General features: G+C 50.5%; 1 protein-coding gene and 2 long non-coding RNA genes across 5 annotated transcripts in view; 1 reads left to right on the forward strand and 2 right to left on the reverse strand.

Moving 5' to 3' along the window:
* Positions 1 to 9860, forward strand: part of HTR4 (5-hydroxytryptamine receptor 4) — a 59179-nt gene extending 49319 nt beyond the window's left edge. The window contains exon 7 of one of the 2 annotated variants that reach the window (XM_063413722.1): positions 9727 to 9860. In XM_063413722.1, coding sequence (XP_063269792.1) covers positions 9727 to 9814 — 88 coding nt within the window. In that variant the 3' untranslated portion in view covers positions 9815 to 9860. Of the gene's footprint in view, positions 1 to 8848; positions 8988 to 9726 lie in introns of those variants that run through there. The other variant, XM_063413723.1, reaches the window with a different exon arrangement.
* On the reverse strand, positions 1146 to 6752 carry LOC134559072 (uncharacterized). 2 transcript variants are annotated; one of them, XR_010082453.1, is made up of 6 exons: positions 6662 to 6752; positions 6212 to 6386; positions 4999 to 5251; positions 2500 to 3423; positions 2246 to 2354; positions 1146 to 2134 (listed from the first exon to the last, which is right to left on the reverse strand). It is a non-coding gene; the product is annotated as an uncharacterized LOC134559072 (long non-coding RNA). The 2 variants fall into 2 exon arrangements; XR_010082452.1 differs by having other exon boundaries at positions 6212 to 6746.
* Positions 7021 to 11141, reverse strand: LOC134559183 (uncharacterized). Its single transcript, XR_010082478.1, has 3 exons — positions 11002 to 11141; positions 8321 to 8542; positions 7021 to 7855 (listed from the first exon to the last, which is right to left on the reverse strand). It is a non-coding gene; the product is annotated as an uncharacterized LOC134559183 (long non-coding RNA).
* Between the last annotated feature and the right edge of the window lie 4719 nt (positions 11142 to 15860).

Below are 15860 nucleotides of genomic sequence, written 5' to 3' on the forward strand. Positions count from 1 at the left end.
CAGCGCCATTTCCAGAGCTATCAACAGTCTCGTGCTCATAGCTCTTGGAATGGTTCTGCCATAAGCACTGGACTGCCAGCAGCTGTCCCTGCCGGGCTGGGCCCTCCTGGAGCCCCCTCCCTCGGGATGAAGCCCATTCCTGAAGGATGGATCCAAGCTGGCCCTGGGGACTCCAACAATCACCGCGCTCTCCCAACCCACGGAGCCCTGCAGAGGCTGCTGGTGCACCCAGACCTCCCTGGCCAAGAAGAAGCAGAAAGTTCATGGAAATGCTGGGAGCAAACCAGTCAGGCTGTGCTTGTCCATCTTTGGGAAGATTTGTACTTTTACTGCGAGTTTGGGTGAGTGGAGTGACGTGCTCATCCCCAGCAGCCCATCCTTGGAGCTCCTGTGCTGCCTGCAGTTGTATTCCTGAAGGAATCACAGCTAGAGAGAAGATCCTGCTGACAAAACCATCACAAGCGGAGCTGTCAAGCAGAACAGGAGCATGAGGAGCCCCTGGAGCTCCACGGTCACAGGACAGGCCCTGCCTTTGCTCCTTTGTCCTTGCTCCAGGAGTTTTCCTGCAATGTTCTCTATTTTGCCATCCCCGCTTCTTTTTGGCGGAGAAGAGGAGGAGGCCCAGCAGCTGCACAGAAATCAGTGTGGGTGTGCCAAAACCCCAGGGAGGTTGGGGAAGGGAATGTCCCAGCAAACAGGGAGATCCTTTCCTGCTGGAATTCCCATTCCGTGGGCACCTGCTCCCTTTGGGGGGCTGGCTCAGAGCGGGGGGATGCAGAGAGGGCCCAGGGCACGGGGGTGAAGCTTTTGGAACAAGAACAGCTCTTGACAAATCCCAAATCCTTCTGTCTCCCATGAGTCTGATTCCTGCTCCAGAAATCCCCCAGGGATCTGAAGCCCCAGCAAGGGGAAGCGTGTTCTGGCTCAGGGTGTGCAGGATCAGGGACAGATTCTGCTCACTGCAGAGTCCAGGCATTTGTGACAGACCCTCAGGTTACCTGGCAGCCCTCTGGAGACGTTCTAAAAACGAATTAATTCTTTCCGTTTCTGGATTAAACTCTTGTGCAAAACGTCCCATCAAACAGAGGCCATTAAATGGTGTGTTAGTGCAATTAAATAGAGATCTGAGCTCCAGAGAGGCCCACAACACTTAATTACGATTAATTAGGCAACATGAATTACAGCTGGAGAGGATGAAAGGGAGCAATTCAGAACTGGCTGGGCAGAGGGGTGAGATGCCGAGTTCATAAATTGTTTTTCAGCAGCAGCTTCCCCAGCCAAGTTTATTTAACAGGGTTAAAATAGCCCCTGGCCAGGCACAGGGATCTCCTGCACCTGGCAGGAGGGAGGGCCTGGATTTCTGGAGGCTCAGTAGCACAGCTAAAGCTCTGCCAAAATAAACACAAAATAAAGTGAAGATTCCCTTCACTCCCTCTCTGAGGCAGCGGTGTGATCTTCATTCCCTGGAATCAGAGAATCCCAGAATGGTTTGGGGTGAAAGAGCTCAAACCTCACCCAGTTCCAACCCCAAATCACCTCTCACTGTCCCAGGCTGCTCCAGCCCTGTCCAGCCTGGCCTTGGGCACTGCCAGGGATCCAGGGGCAGCCACAGCTGCTCTGGGCACCTGTGCCAGGGCCTGCCCACCCTCCCAGGGAACAATTCCTGCCCAACATCCACCCTAAACCTGCTCTCAGTTTGCAGCCACTTACTAAACTTATTGGGCAAAGCACATCTTTGCTTTGCCTCAGCATAACACCAAGAATCCTGGTGCAAAATTGAATTTATTTGTGAGACCAGAGAGTGCTGTAGGAGAGCCCAAACTTGAGTCAGTCACACTGGAAACTCAATGGGTGAAAAGCAATTTTCTGTTCCATTTGCCACACGTATCACTGCTTTGCTTTTCCTCAGGAAGGGATGAACATAAATCTGAGCAGATTTTATTTACCAAAGCAGGGACTAGGGCAGAGATTTATGGACTGTGTCATCTCCTCTGGAGCAGAAAATAGACAGGCCCGGGGGCAACCAAGGGATGGCACAACCTTCAGAAGTTTGAAGTTGTTTGCTCTGCACAGCAGCTTTGGTGGCAATGTCTAAAGGTAGGGTGGCACAGGTGGCCCTGAGAGACACTGAGACCTGCAGGAAGAGCAGGAGAATTAACAAAGTGACAGAAATAACCTCGTGTGAACAGCAGGGACAGGGAAATAAAGGCTTTACACACACAGGTATTTGGATGGCCTTGGTTACCTCCTCCTGTGCTCAAAATCAGTTCATTGAGCAGTGGAACTCTTCATGTCCCAATCCACAGGGAATTTCTCTAAGGAATGAGCTCAAAAGGAGTTGCTGAGATTTTACTCTGAGTAAAAAAAACCAAAAAAAAACCCAGATAATAAATAAATAAACAAATATCTGCTTGATTATGGTCCCTTAGGTTTTGGGTTCCCCTCCTCCTCCCCACAGAATAAGCTGTGCCTTGTATTCAGATTTCTGCCTCTCCTTACCCTGGGCACGGCACATTCAGATGTTGAGTTTGGCATTTTTATTTTGGGCTTCTTCAGGAGATTTGAGGCTCTGCTCGTTCGGATGCTCAGAGGGAACAAAAAAAGAGGTTTTGCTCAGGTCTTTGTACCCAGAGAAGTTCAGAGGGTCCCTGAAATCCCGCAGGGGCAGGGCCTGGCATCACCTGCACAGTCCCTCACGGGCAGGTGCCCGGGAGCAGCTCCTGGAGGGGCTGAGGTGACAAAGCAGCACCAGCACAGCAGGTTTGGGGACAGAGGGACAGAAATTGGGGCCTGAGCAGCCTCTGAGTCACAGCAGAATGAAGCAGCAGCTCCTGAACCCCCTCCTGAGGAGGATCTGACCCTGCTGGGAGAGAGCTCCTGGCAGGGGAGGGATGAGCAAGGGGAGCATCATCCTCTCCTCCTTCCTGAGGAACAGGAACACAGGCACGGGCAATCTGTGCAGCCTGGCTGGGAACTCTGAACACGCTGGAATCGGGACAGAGCTCCCGGGGAGCGGGGCAGGGAAGGGTGGGTGAGCACAGGGAGCACGGGGGCTCCGAAATCCCACCCTGCTCCCCTCAAACCCAGGCAGAATCTGGAGATTTCATTCAAATGAAGCACCCACTGCCAATGTCCCCATCTGTGGTGTGACATTTAATCCTGATAAAAGGCTCACACAAGATGAGGAGCGGGGAGAACAGCTGACAATTAATTAATATTGTTCACAATGTCGGGGATGGAACTTTCCAGATTCACACCCGGTGGGCTGCAAGGGAGAGAGTCCAAAGCCAGGAATGTGCTACTTTAATCACACCATAGAAATATTAATTGGAAAATCTGGATAAAGAGGGGAAGGGGAGAAGAAACTCACACTGAACACAACACGGTGGGACCCGGTGTTTGCTCTCTCAGCAGGATCCAGACCTGAGGAAAGGCAGCCAAATAAATTAAAATAAATTTATAAATTAAATAAATTGATAACATTTGCTAAGCTTAACCTACAACAGGTCCTGGTTGAGGTGTTAAAGGCATCACAAGGATATTTATTATTAATTTTAAATTGGTTTTTTCCTGATTAAATTTAACAGATTTTAAATTGCCTATTATTTAACTGGTATTTTGTCATTTAATTTTTATGTCATTACTTTATTACCAGAAAATACAATTTTCAGCCCTTAAATTAGATACCTTAAGGTAAGCACAGCTTCCCAACACCACCTTGGGGCTGTACAGAATTTCCCAGGACACAAAACTGTGGATTTGGGGTGGACAAAAGGCAGGAGGGGCTGCATGAGCCATCCCTGGGGAGCAGAACTGTTCCCTCAGCCCGGAGGGTGGGAGGGAGCCTCAGCTGCTGTGAGGGAGTTGGTGGCATTTGCTCCTGAGAGAGGAACCCAGAGCAGTGACAGGAACAATGTGCACACGCCAGGCTTTGTTATCAAACGCCTGATGCTTGGGAGAAAATCTGCTTTTGACACCTAAAAAAAAGCTCTGCTGTTCACACACAGAGTAGGGAAGGATGGGGGGAGGTTTGCCAGATTTGAGCTGTAATTCCATTTTCCACTGGGTGTTTCAGTGGGGAAAAGCCACCCATTCCCAGAGAGGGGAAATACTGGAAGGGAGGTTTGGATCCCCATCCCTGGAGGTGCCCAGGCAAGGGCTGGAGGTGGCACTCAGAGCTCTGGGGACCCAGGGAAGGGCTGGAGGTGGCACTCAGAGCTCTGGGTACCCAGGGAAGGGCTGGAGGTGGCACTCAGAGCTCTGGGGACCCAAGGAAGGGCTGGAGGTGGCACTCAGAGCTCTGGGGACCCAGGGAAGGGCTGGAGGTGGCACTCAGAGCTCTGGGGACCCAGGGAAGGACTGGAGGTGACACTCGGAGCTCTGGGGACAGGGAGGGGATGGGCACAGCTGGACTGGAGGGGCTGGGAGGGCTTTTCCACCCCGAGGTTCTGGGATTCTCCTGACAACTCTGACACCTGACAAACCCCTCTGAACAGCTCCGACTTCTGCCTCTGTCTCACTCCACAGCTTAAACAAATGTAGGTTTTTCCCCCAGCAGATAAAAGATTTAATTATGCCAGTGGTGAACCCTCGGCTAAAAAAACCCCATCTTTATCTTCCATTTGAATATTATTAATTGATCCTGCTTGTGTTTCATTAATTGAAACACTCAGCCCGTCTGGGGGTGGGTGTGAGCTGCTCCTAATGGGCTGCTCTGATGTGGCTGAGCACTTCCAAGTGCTCTCCTCATTACCAGATTTGGGGCTCTTATGACTGCTGCATTAATTATGGTGCAGAAACCAACCGGAGGCCAAAATCCGGAGCTAATTAGAGCCTCTAATGGAGTGCCAAGCTGAACATTAACGAGAGAGAAATGGAAATAGGGAGTTAATGGGAGAAAAGGGGAAAGGGCTCCTCTTCCCCACGTGCCCTGAGTGGCCTCTCTCATTTGTTTACTTGTTTACCCTGGTTTATAATTAGCAAACGCGTTTCACTCACTGCAAACAAGGAGCTCCTCGTTGATGTTGAAATTCGCTTCATTTGTGTCCTTTGGTGCCCAAATTGCTGTTTCTGTTGTGGAAACATCGACTTCTGCAACACTAAAATGTCACAAATCTACAGGAGAAGAACTCAGCAGCTCTGGGCCATCCCCACCCCCTTGGCTGCTCTGTGGATCCCTTGATTTCCGTCAGAAATTCGTGTTCACAATGCCCAAATTCCAAAATTTTGAGCTGGAGTTGAGCAAAACATCCTGCAGTGGAAAATAGGGAAAATGATAAACATCACCCAGGTGGAGCAGCTGAAAGCAGAGGGAGAGTGGGAAAAGGGGAAAATGATCAAATTGTGGTGAGGGGGACTGGAAAGGACCACAGAGAAATTCATTAATAGAGCCTGGCAATAAAGAGGATAAAAAAAGAAGATGGAAATGAGCACCTGCAGTCCCAGGGAAAGCAAATTTGGGTTGAATTCAGCAGGAGAAAAGCAAGAGGAAACAAGATGCTGAAGGGTTTGGACATCTCATTTCCAGATCTTATTTCAGGTTATTATTTGGACATCTCATTTCAAGATCTTATTTCAGGTTATTATTTGCCTGCACTTCTAAACATCCTCCTTGAAAAAGATCCACAGCTCCTGCAAACACAAAAATAAAGGGACTGGAGGGGTTCAGTCTTGGTTTTGCCAGGAAAAAAGAGGGATGATGGAGCAATGGGAGAAAAAGGAAAGAGATACATTGGGAGATGCTTTCTTTGTTTCCTGACATTTGTCAGGGACAAAAGAAAAATCTCTATTTTTTTAATGTTTCTCTTATTCAAAGGCTTTTCTTACTTGAGAACTGCTAATTTTCCATCTGTATTTCTGCAGAAATCCTACAAAATGCACTGAAAGCTGGGAGATGTGGGCTGGAGACAGATGTTTTATAAAACCTCTGCCTGATATTTAGCACAGAATGATGAGGGCTGAGTTCAGCCCCCAAGGTCGGAACAGCGTTATTTGATTTAAAGATAATTAAGAGATTCAGCTTAACTGCTCAGGAGTGGGAAAATAAACACTTGTCATGAGAGAGAGAGATTTGTGTTTAGATTTGACTACAAAGGAGTCTTAAACCAACGCTGCTGTCAGAGCCATGTAAATAATTCAGCAATTCCAACGTTTTCCCAAGAACTGGGGTTTCACTCTTGGGCTGTAACGGGATAATTCAATTTATTCTTACCCTGCTCTGATGATTTTATGCTGAACACCAAGTGCAGAACTTCACTGCAGCGATGGGAACAGGACAAACCCAGCCCAGAGGTTACAGAGTTACTGGGAAGCTTTTCATTTCCTGGAGTCTGGGAATGCAGAGAGAGGGATAATTCTGCTCTCATTTGTGGAATTTTCATGTGCAGCTGCATTAAAAGCAAATGTTTTGTGAGATTCCATTGGATTTGGCCTCTGTGCACTCATTTTTTCAGGAGAAGATGGAAATGGAACAATGCATTTTGTTCCCAGCTCGTTCTGACATTTGGTGTCGGTCACATTTGAGGATTTTGCTCTTTCGAAGCCTTCCCACTCTTTCAAAGTGGAAAAATATCACAGATTAAAATAGGGAATTCCAGAGATTCTTGGATTTTGTGTCACACTCTTCTCAGTTCTCCCAGATTTCCAAAAATATCAGAAGTACCTTTCCAGGGAGGGGACCCCCCTGATGTCCTGGAATTCCATCTGTGGGGTCTTTCCTGGTGCTCCCAACCTGGGGAATTCGTGGTGCCACCCAGACCCCTCCTGCACTTCCAGGGCTTGGTTCCTGGGGGGTTGTGGCTGCCATAAAACACAGAAATAATAATAATAATAATACTAATACTAATAATAATAATAATAATAATAAATATTCTTTTCCACCCATTCCTGACACAGGAATGGAGAGGAGCAGATCCAGCACAGGCTGGGATAAATCACAAAAACCATCTGAAGCTGCTCCCTCTTCCCCTCACTTTTAGAATTCTGTTGTTTTTTAATTCAGAATTTATCATTCTGGAACTGAGCAGATGGTGCAAGGCTGATTGCAGTGATGTGTTCATTAAAATAACCTCTGCCAAGTGATTGTTCACCACAATCCCCATTTCACATCAATTATTTGTTCTTAGTTGCAATTATTGGTTGCAGCAGTGGTGCTGCAAATATTCCAGAGGGAAATCACTTCGGGAGAGAAAGGAAAATGCAGGGAAAGATAAATTGTGGAGCACCACAACTGTCAGATCTTAGAAAAGTTTAAACCCTTCATTCCATTGGAAGCTCAGTTCCATTTAAAATGTGGCTCCAGCCAATTTTTACCTCCAAACCTCCTCTATATTCCACTGTTTTAGTGGTCTAGGAGAAGAATGATATAAAAATACATTCTTGAAAACGGGATTCTGCTCAAGCCAAATGCAAACCTTCCCAGTTTATCCCATTTTACATAATTGCATCTTGTTTTCCTCTGGTCCCTGCAAATCTTTCCTGGGTGCTCCTGCAAATAACAAAAAGTCTGTGATACACTGGGAGCCATCATCACCCACTCGCCTTTTCCTTGGAAATTCTATTCCAGGGGGGACCTGGCTGGTTCCTGGGGGAGTTTCTGGTTGTGTATGAAGGGAGAAAAGTGTTCTGGAGGGTTTCATTTGGAGCTGGGCTTCAGCAGCTGGAAAAGGAGAAATGGAATACACGAGCAGTGAATGTTCCCTCCTGAAATTGCCAATATGAGGGGGAGATCAGCCCTGATAAAAGCAGCCAAAGGCGCTGAGCATCACTCGAGGCTGCTCCTTCCTGTTTTATTCTTTTCCTTTTTTATCTCACGAGAAGTTGAAGTCTTGCTCCAGATGAGAATTGGGGAAAATATCTGAAAGTGGAGAAGTTTGGAGAATGATTAAAGCAGACGAAGTGAGCAGCTCGGAACAGCAGCACTGCAGTGGGTTTGATACCTGGATTTTCCCTCCCGTTTTTGCATTCTCAGGGGGTCTCTCAGTATTTTGCTTTTATAACACAGAAATTACGAAGGGATTTGTGAACACAATTAAAGTTGCTTTTTGTGTAGTTCACGTTCAAACTTCCCAAGCCATTTGTGCACCCAGTGAGACCTGAGGTACCCTGGTGTAGAGGGTTTATGTTTGTTAATTTTTCGTTTTTAAAATTAGTGCAGTAGTTTGAGTGTTTACTAGAATTATTTAATTTTTGTTGTTGTGAGATAGGATTAGGGGAGAAGTAAAGAAAGTTTACTTAATGCATCCAACCCTTTTAATGTGGTTTTTTTTTTCCCTGCACACATATTCCGGCTCCCTCAGGGGTATTCATTCCTCAGACCTACCTGGCTGCTCTCTCTCGAAGCCTCCAGCCCGCACAGGGAGGGTTCCAGAGCTGTTTCCTCCGTGTTGGAGGATAAATCCTTGGCAAATCCTTGGCAAATCCTTGGCAAAGCCACGGGGTGGGAGCTGAGGCACACCGGGTGTGTTCCTGGGGAAAGCAGCTGAATTCGGGGTGCAGATGAGGTTCCTTTTTTCTGGAATTCGCTCCCCACAGGTCCCAAGAGCTGAGAAATGAAGCGATTTTCAGAGAGCTCAGTGAAGGCGCAGGGGGTGAGAACAGAAGCAGGGCTGTAAAATCCCCGCTTTACCCAGCACGAATCGGTGCCCTACAGCTGGCGGGGGGCTCAGAGCCTCCATTCGAAGGGAAAACTCCCCGGAACACAAACCTGGCAGCAGAGGAGGCCCCGAGCAGGTTCCCGGAGATGCTGGGAATGTTTCAGGAGCGATGTGCGGTCCCTGAGCCCGCCGGGAGCTGCCGCTCCCTGTCCAGGGATGCTCCTTCCCCTCCTACCCATCCTCTTTCCCCACAGGGTAAACAGCTGGAAGTGTTGAACTCACTGCCAGAGGCTCCAGACAGACCCTTTGTGCCACACGACGTCCCGGGACACCTTAATGACTCCTCTTTAGCTTAATGAACCTCTAACAATCGGCGCCGCTGCTCTTGCTGCTCTTGCTCCACTCCGGGCCGGCCGCGGGAGGCGGAGGAAGGTTTGGATCCCTGCGTGTTGCAGTCCCTGTCCGTGGTCCCGGGTGGAGCAGGGCTCTCCTGTCTGTGTCCCGTCTGTGGCAGAGCCTGCGGCATTCCCGAGCTCTCCCGGGAATGTGGAATTGTGTTCCAGGCTGTCCCTGTCTGACCCGCTCCATCAGATCCCGGCTCTGTTATCGCCTCGTGGCCGTCTCGTTGGAGTCTGTTCCGTGTCAGGTCCAAAATGTCTCTGTTGTTCCTCACATCCATCTGTAACTCCTTGGAGCACATTTTAAAATTCCTGATCCTTGTTGGAAGCGCTGGAGTTCCAAGGGAACTTTTTGATTATTTTTGTTTTCCATTTGAGGGAAATGCTCATTCCGTGCTGGGATCCAGCACCCATCCAGCCTGGAAACCCCTGCAGGAGCACCCCCAGCCCAGAGCAGCCCCCAGACACGGGAACCCAGCAGGTTCTCGGCTCTCAGGGATTGCTTTGACTGCTCCAAACTGGATTTCCTTCCCTGTCACAGAGCAAAGCAGGGATTCACACTTTTTAATGTGGGATCTGCATATTTGGAAGAATCTTAAATAAAATCTCTTAAATATACTTAATCTTAAAAAAAATCTTAAATCTCTTAAATATACTTTGAGATTTCTGAGGTCTTATTGTCCCCAGATTTGGCCTTGGGGCTGGCACTGACCGAGGTTTGTGTTCCCCTCCAGGTACACGGTTTTACACAATGGGCACCACCAGGAACAGGAGAAGCTTCCCATCCACACCGACCCTGAATCCCAGGAGTCCTGTTTCTAGTCCTGGGCCCAGAAGAGGAACAACAGAGGCCTTTTAGGATATCCCGAGGATTCACGGACAGCAGGGCTTGAAAATCCATCCATCTGCGTTGTCGTGGTGCCTCCTGCAGTGAATTCCCAGGAATGTGCAGCGGTGGGAGCTGGGTGGGAGCACGAGGAGGGTCAGGACTGCTGTCCCTGTCCCTGTCCCTGTCCCTGCTGGGGCACGGCTGTGCCAGAGCCCTGCTCCAGGAGTGAGGCATCCCTGGCAGAGCCAGGACACACAGCAGCTCCAAACAGCCCGTGCAGGGACTCCTGTGCTCCTCTCCTCTCCAGCTGCCCTCTGCTCGGCTCAGCCCCTCTCCCGGGGGTCACAAGGTGTGGCTGAAGCCCAGCAGGGTGGGACTGAGCTGCTCCATCCCTGCTGCCTCCTGCCTGGAGCCCGGACCCTGCCAGGGGAGGAGCAGCTCCACGTTTTCTCCAGGAAAACAAGAGGAAATATTCGCTGTCCTTTGGTTGCAGCCCCTGGGCGAGGCCAGCACCAGCTGCTGCTCCACCCACCCTGGGGAGCCCTGGAAGTGCTCTGGTTGGAATCCTGAGCCCTGGAAATGCTCTGGTTGGAATCCTGAGCTCTGGTTGGAATCCTGAGCTCTGGTTGGAATCCTGAGCTCTGGAAATGCCCTGGTTGGAATCCTGGGCTCTGGTTGGAATCCTGGGCTCTGGAAATGCTCTGGTTGGAATGCTGGGCTCTGGAAATGCTCTGGTTGGAATCCTGAGCTCTGGAAATGCTCTGGTTGGAATCCTGGGCTCTGGTTGGAATCCTGGGCTCTGGAAATGCTCGGGTTGGAATCCTGAGCTCTGGTTGGAATCCTGAGCTCTGGTTGGAATCCTGGGCTCTGGAAATGCTCGGGTTGGAATCCTGAGCTCTGGTTGGAATCCTGGCCGAGGAGGATTCCAGGGGTCTGCAGGGAGCTGCAGTGGGACCAGCCCAGAGCCTTGGCCCTGCTCTGCCATTCCCAGGGGATGGGACGTGGCCCTGGAGCCCAGAGCTGTCCCCACCCCTCCCTGAGCAGAGCTGGGGCATCCTGAGGCAGAAGAAGCTTGGCCAGGAGCCAGAGCCAGCCTGTGTTGGATCACTAAGTGCCACCTTGGAAAACAAACCATCCAAACCCTTTTCTAGCTACATTTGGAAGAGAGACTTCTACTTACCTTCGGCACCTTTATTTTTCTATTTGTTGCTGGTCTCTTCCAGTTGAGGCAAGAAGTTTTCCAGACTTTCCAGTCTCACCCTTGCAAAGGTCTCAGCCCTCAGCTGCCTCCTGCACGTCGATGTTGCCACGTCCCTCGTGAGCTGCTTCCCCCTTTGCATGGAAAGGGTGGGCAAGGCTCTAAACTCCACAAATTTGGGAGAAGGATTTCCATGCAGGATCAAGACCACGAGCCTCGACCCTTTTTAGGTGAAGGTCCACCCCGGAGATGCCACCCTGAGCCTAGAAAATAAAATTGTACTTTGTCATATCGTGTAACCATGTACAGATATTTTTAATGTACAAAGAAAAGCTGACATTATTTATTATTTTTTATCAGGAACATGTGGTTTTTTTCATTAAAAGCTTCTAGATCAAGGAGCTTAACATTCTATGTATTATTATTTAGTAATATTTCTGTTGCTATGTGACAGGTATTTACTGTAAACAGACAAGTCCTGCTCGGAACAAACAAAAGTGTTGCTCAGTTGGAGAAATATTGTGCATGAAAAGAACAAGTGGCTTCCTGGCCACCGTGTCTGACGTCTTTAAATCCTCCTTCCACAGCAAAGTCACTGATAAAGCTTCACATCCTTTTCCTTCAGGATTCAGAAGGGCACTGGGCAGAAACAGCCCCAGCTGGAAGACCAAGGTAGAAAATTTCTGGCTGCTGGAAGGACACAAATGATTGATGTTTGTGGTGGAAGGTGCTCCTGGTTCATCACTGGGACGTGGTTGGCAATGATCCATTTTTAGAGAGTTTCTTTCCAAAAAAAATTCATTCAATTTTACTCTTGACACCAGAACAGCGAGTGAAAAAAAGCCATTACTGAAAGTTTGGAAAAATAAAATCCATCCAGGGCTGCTTCAGTCCTGTGATTCTCCTGCTCTGTGGAAGTGCCCACGGGGGCTTTGTTGGGGTTTGGGCACACAAGGTTGCAGAACAGCTTGGCTTGGTTTCACCTCAAGTGTCAGATTTCTTAAAGAAACCAAAAAATAAAGCTTTTCTCTGTCCCCATTGAAGAGCATCAAAATCTTGGTGTGAAATTTCCTGAGTGAGATGGAACCAGCAGCACAGGGAAGCCACAGGGAGGAGTTCTCTGGTTCTGCTTTGTCCTTCAGGCGTTGTTTTCTCCTTTATTATTATGTGCACTAGGGAAAGATCTCTCTTTCATTTCAAAGAAACTCCAGGTTTTCCCAGGGGCAACATTCCCAAGGCTCTGTCAACAGGAGCTCGCCAGCCAAAATGGTCAACAGCTCTCACTGGGAGAGGGCTCCCCTTCCAGCTGAAATTCCAAACACGAAATCCCCACGTCCTGCGTCACCTCCAATCCCTCCCTGGGCTCAGCAAACCTGTCAGGACCCACCTGGCAGCTCCTCCTTAGGCAATCCATGGTCCCAGCAGAGCTCTGTGAACCCAGCAGTGTCACTGTGCCACCAGCAGTGCCACTGTGCCACCAGCAGTGCCACTGTGCCACCAGCAGTGCCACTGTGCCGCCAGCAGTGCCACTGTGCCGCCAGCAGTGCCACTGTGCCGCCAGCAGTGCCACTGTGCCACCAGCAGTGCCACTGTGCCACCAGCAGTGGCAGAACCTCCCTGCACAGGGAGGAAAGGCCCCGCTCTGAATTTCCGTGGTGCTCCCGTGGCCTCCCAGTTCAGCTTTTGCCCATCCTGGCTGGTGGTGCCAGCCCTTGCCTGTGCTCAGTGATGTGTGGTGCAGTGGCTGTTCCTAAAAATAAAAACTCCTCTCTGGACTTGGCAGTGAACTCCAGCTCGGGCTCGTTTCTGGTGCTGCTTGCACTCAAACCCCAGGCTGGGAGCAGCTCTCAGCTCCAGCTGCCCCACAGGAGGCTCCAGGAGCTGGAACAGGGAGGGGGAATCGGCCTCTCTTTGCTTTTCCTACAACTCCTGACAGGAGGGGACAGCCGGGGGGATTTGGGATCTGCTCCCAGGAACAGGGACAGGAGGAGAGGGAACGGCCTCAGGCTGGGCCAGGGGAGGCTCAGGGTGGACAGCAGCAGGAATTTCCCCATGGAAAGGGAGCTCAGGCCTTGGCACTGCCCAGGGAGGTTTGGAGTGCCCATCCCTGGAGTGTCCCAGGAAGGGCTGGAGGTGGCACTGGGTGCTCTGGGCAGGGACAGGGTGGGGATGGGCACACTGGGACTGGGTGGGCTGGGAGGGATTTCCAGCCCAGTGGTGCCAGTCCGGTGCTTTTGGCCGTGCTGTGATCACATGCAGGGCTCACAGGGCCAAGCTGGCCCTGTCACACCCCAACAGGGGCTGGAGTGGAAATCCTGGGCAAGGGGAGGCTGCAGCTGCTCCTCACAGCCTGAACAGCCTGGAGAGGCAGCAGGGGCAACGTTCCTGTCCCCATCAACTCCTTACAGCTTCCCCTCAAACTAAAACACTCCCAAATCCTTTCCTGTGTGAAACCCAAGCACTGACTTTGCCTCCCTCCTCAATGAGAGGGAAGAGCGACCCCCAGCGCAGTGACCACGAGGTTTTGTGCCCCCTCTGCTGTGCCCAAACACGCTCTGGCCTTTCTCTGTTTACCTGCTGCACTGTTTAAATGACATTTCCCAGGCACCTGAGCCTCTCCCAGCTGGGAGCTCTGCATCCTCTCCCAGGAGGAGCTGTGGGAAAAGCAGTGCCAAAGTCACCTCAGGCTCAGCTCCAGTCGGTGCAGGCACCACCTGCCTTTGCTGCACGGGACCTGAAGTGCTCATTTCTCCCCAGGGACTGTCAGAGGAGCCCCCTCTGGCTGTGCACCCGTACAGAGGGACAGAAATCCAACCACGGTTTCACTTACCCGGTGTTGCTGAGCCAGAGCTGACCCAGGAGAGCAATTCCTGCATCCAGGAGGGTGGCAGGGCACAGAGGTGATGCAATCACACTTTCCTTTATCATTCCTTTACCCTGCAGGTTTACCAGGCTGCCTCTGAACTCCAGCAAAGCTTCCCTTGGTACCCAGATGCAAACATCAGTGGTTTTTGGGATGTGGATGGATCCCAGACAGTCCCACAGGAGCAGGGCAGAGCTGAGGCTCAGCTGAATTCCCTGTGCTGCAGGAAGGTGGAAGGGCAGGAGCACTGTCGCCTCCCCTGAATTCCCTGTGCAGGAGGGTGGGAAGGGCAGGAGCACTGTCCCCTCTCCTGAATTCCCTGTGCAGAAAGGTCAGAGGGGCAGGAGCACTGTCCCCTCCCCTGAATTCCCTGTGCAGAAAGGTCAGAGGGGCAGGAGCACTGTCCCCTCCCCTGAATTCCCTGTGCAGGAAGGTGGAAGGACAGGAGCACTGTCCCCTCCCCTGAATTCCCTGTGCAGGAGCACTGTCCCCTCCCCTGAATTCCCTGTGCAGGAGGAAGGTGGAAGGGCAGGAGCACTGTCCCCTCCCCTGCAGGGACAGCCTGCCCCTCCTGCCAGCGCCAGGCACGGGAGGAAGAGAAGCCTGGCACAGAAACCTCTGGGATGCTCCAAGGAAAGCTGAACCGGGCAGAGCCAGGGAAAGCCTCCCTTGCCACAGGGAAACAGCCCCAGATGGAGAGAGGAGGAAGCTCAAAAGATGAAATCCCCCTCAGATCCCAGCTCCTCCCTCCCCGAGCCCTCAGGGGATGGACACGGTGGGTTCAGGCACTGGTGTAAAATGGGAGTCACATTTCAGAGGTGAAAACTGAAAATTACCGCAAGGTTTAGTCGCTTCCAGAAATACTGAATATAAATAAACACTTTATTTGTGTAAATACTTCTGCAAAAGGCTGGAGTGAGGAGATACCAGCTGGAGAGGTGGTGCAATACCTCAAACTCAGTAACATGTTCTGGACTAAAATGGTAAATCTGACAGAATCAATGACTCAGAGGACTTGAAACACTTCTAGAAAGGGTCACAATTGTTTTGGCTGAATATCATTGAATACATTATCTATGGTTAATTAAATATAAGACTGATAATAAACCATTGACTGTGATCCTGCATTAAAGCAAATTTTGTAACATTCACATTCTCTGGTGTTTAGTGCTCCACCTCCAGTCAGCGCAGAGCAGGGCTGAGGAAATGCTCCCTTTAGGCACCATTCTCTGCCTCTTATCCCATGAATTTCTAGTTTCACATTATCCCAAGAATTCCCACAGAGAAAACCAACGCTGGCTGTGCTGCATGGAGCAGCTTCACCTCAGTTTTACAGAGCCAAACATCATAGAAATCCCCAGTAGCCACACTTACCCCAAATTCAGAGAATCACCATCAGGATGAGCAAAATTGGATAAAATGGTCTGAACCACACAGCTTTTATACCAATTTTAACACCAATTTTAACCAAGCCTGGATGAGAGACCAGGCCAGAGCTGGGAATTGGCCTTTGCAAGGTGTGCCAGCCCCGGGCACCCTGTGAGTGCAACACCCAAATGTGCATTTTACACCTGCACTGGCAGCAAATCCCCACCAAACCCTGTGGGCACCGGGAGCACCTCTCAATACACACCACACACACGTTTTGGGGCCAACAGCAGCAGTTTTTACTGGCCAGATGGAAAATGTGCATTCAGGAGTGAGCACAACCCAGCCCTGGAGCTCCCTGGCTGTGGAGCCTGTGCTGCCACAGCCCCCAGGACCTTCCACATCCCCTTTGTGCCTGCCTGAAGGGCCAGCTCAGCTTCCAGCCAGCTAGGATGGGCAGATTTGTGTTCAGGAGGGTGGAACCAACAATCAACAACTTGATTTCCATAGTACAGAGTCAGATACACCATGAACATGAAATCTAACAGTACAAAATGCTTGAGAACATTCTGTTTCCAAGGTGCTAAACGTGGGGGCTTCCTTCCCCCCA

Source organism: Prinia subflava, chromosome 16, assembly GCF_021018805.1.
Source record: "Prinia subflava isolate CZ2003 ecotype Zambia chromosome 16, Cam_Psub_1.2, whole genome shotgun sequence".
In the NCBI taxonomy this organism is placed as follows: Eukaryota; Metazoa; Chordata; class Aves; order Passeriformes; family Cisticolidae; genus Prinia; species Prinia subflava.